Source organism: Quercus lobata, chromosome 1 (assembly GCF_001633185.2).
Source record: "Quercus lobata isolate SW786 chromosome 1, ValleyOak3.0 Primary Assembly, whole genome shotgun sequence".
Taxonomy (NCBI): domain Eukaryota; kingdom Viridiplantae; phylum Streptophyta; class Magnoliopsida; order Fagales; family Fagaceae; genus Quercus; species Quercus lobata.
The window spans coordinates 40,705,025-40,705,981 of NC_044904.1; the positions used below are offsets into that span (position 1 = coordinate 40,705,025).

General features: G+C 41.9%; 1 protein-coding gene across 1 annotated transcript; it reads left to right on the top strand.

Moving 5' to 3' along the window:
• Positions 1–439: 439 nt before the first annotated feature.
• LOC115953911 lies at positions 440–957 on the top strand. The gene is made up of 2 exons (XM_031071740.1): positions 440–463; positions 556–957. The coding sequence occupies exons 1-2, from the start codon at positions 440–442 to the stop codon at positions 955–957; spliced, it is 426 nt and encodes a 141-aa protein (XP_030927600.1).

Here is a 957-nt window from a genome sequence, read left to right on the forward strand (position 1 = left end):
AAATGTCTTTCCTGCTTCCTCTGCCATTGCTCCCACTCAAACCTAACCCTAGGCTCTGATACCAGTTGTAGGGATTAACACGAAATTCCTAACCTGTGAGAAACAAAAAATTAGATAAAACATATGCCAAAGAAAAATAATCACACGCACAAGACAATATTTATGTGGTTCGGCAATTCGCCTACGTCCACGAAGTTGCAGGGATTTCATTATTATCAGGAAAAATACAAAGTGCAACCATATAGTTTTTCTCTCTCTCAAAAACTACAACAACAAACCCTAATTACCAAAGCTATGGCTTGGGCCTATCAGCCTAAGCCTCTGCTCTATGGACTAAGCCTCAGAAAATCTCTCATTAAAAACCACACAACATTATTTTGGGTCGGGTCATCATTCGGATCAAACATAACTAGACTTCACAAAGCCCAACAAGTTTTGCATGGAAGACTTTTGCAAGAGCCTGGTAGGCCTAATGCGAGAGCCAACAGCCTTCTAAGGGAGTTTAAAGAGGCACAATCACAGCTAACGGTACCAGGTTCAATTGGGCACTCATAGACATGGCAACCACCCGAAGGACAAGTGTACAAGCTCAATTTTGACGCGACGCTTTATGCGGATTTGTCAACTTCTGGTGTTGGTGTTATAATTCGGAATGATAGGGGACAAGTTATGGTAGTTTTGTTGTCGAAGGGTGGTGTTGTACTGGATAGTGAAGAGGCAGAGAGTTTGGCATGTAGGAAAGCTCTGGAATTTGCAATAGATCCTAGTTTTTCAGACTTGATCGTTGAAGGGGACAATACAAATGTCATGAACTCTATCACTTCAGGCCGGTCAGATTTGACCCGCTTGGGCAATATCTATGACGACATTCATTGTTTGGCTGGATGCTTGCGGCATGTGGAATTTAATAGTATCAGTTGTAGTGTCAATGGTGTAGCTTATTCTTTAGCTCGTTAA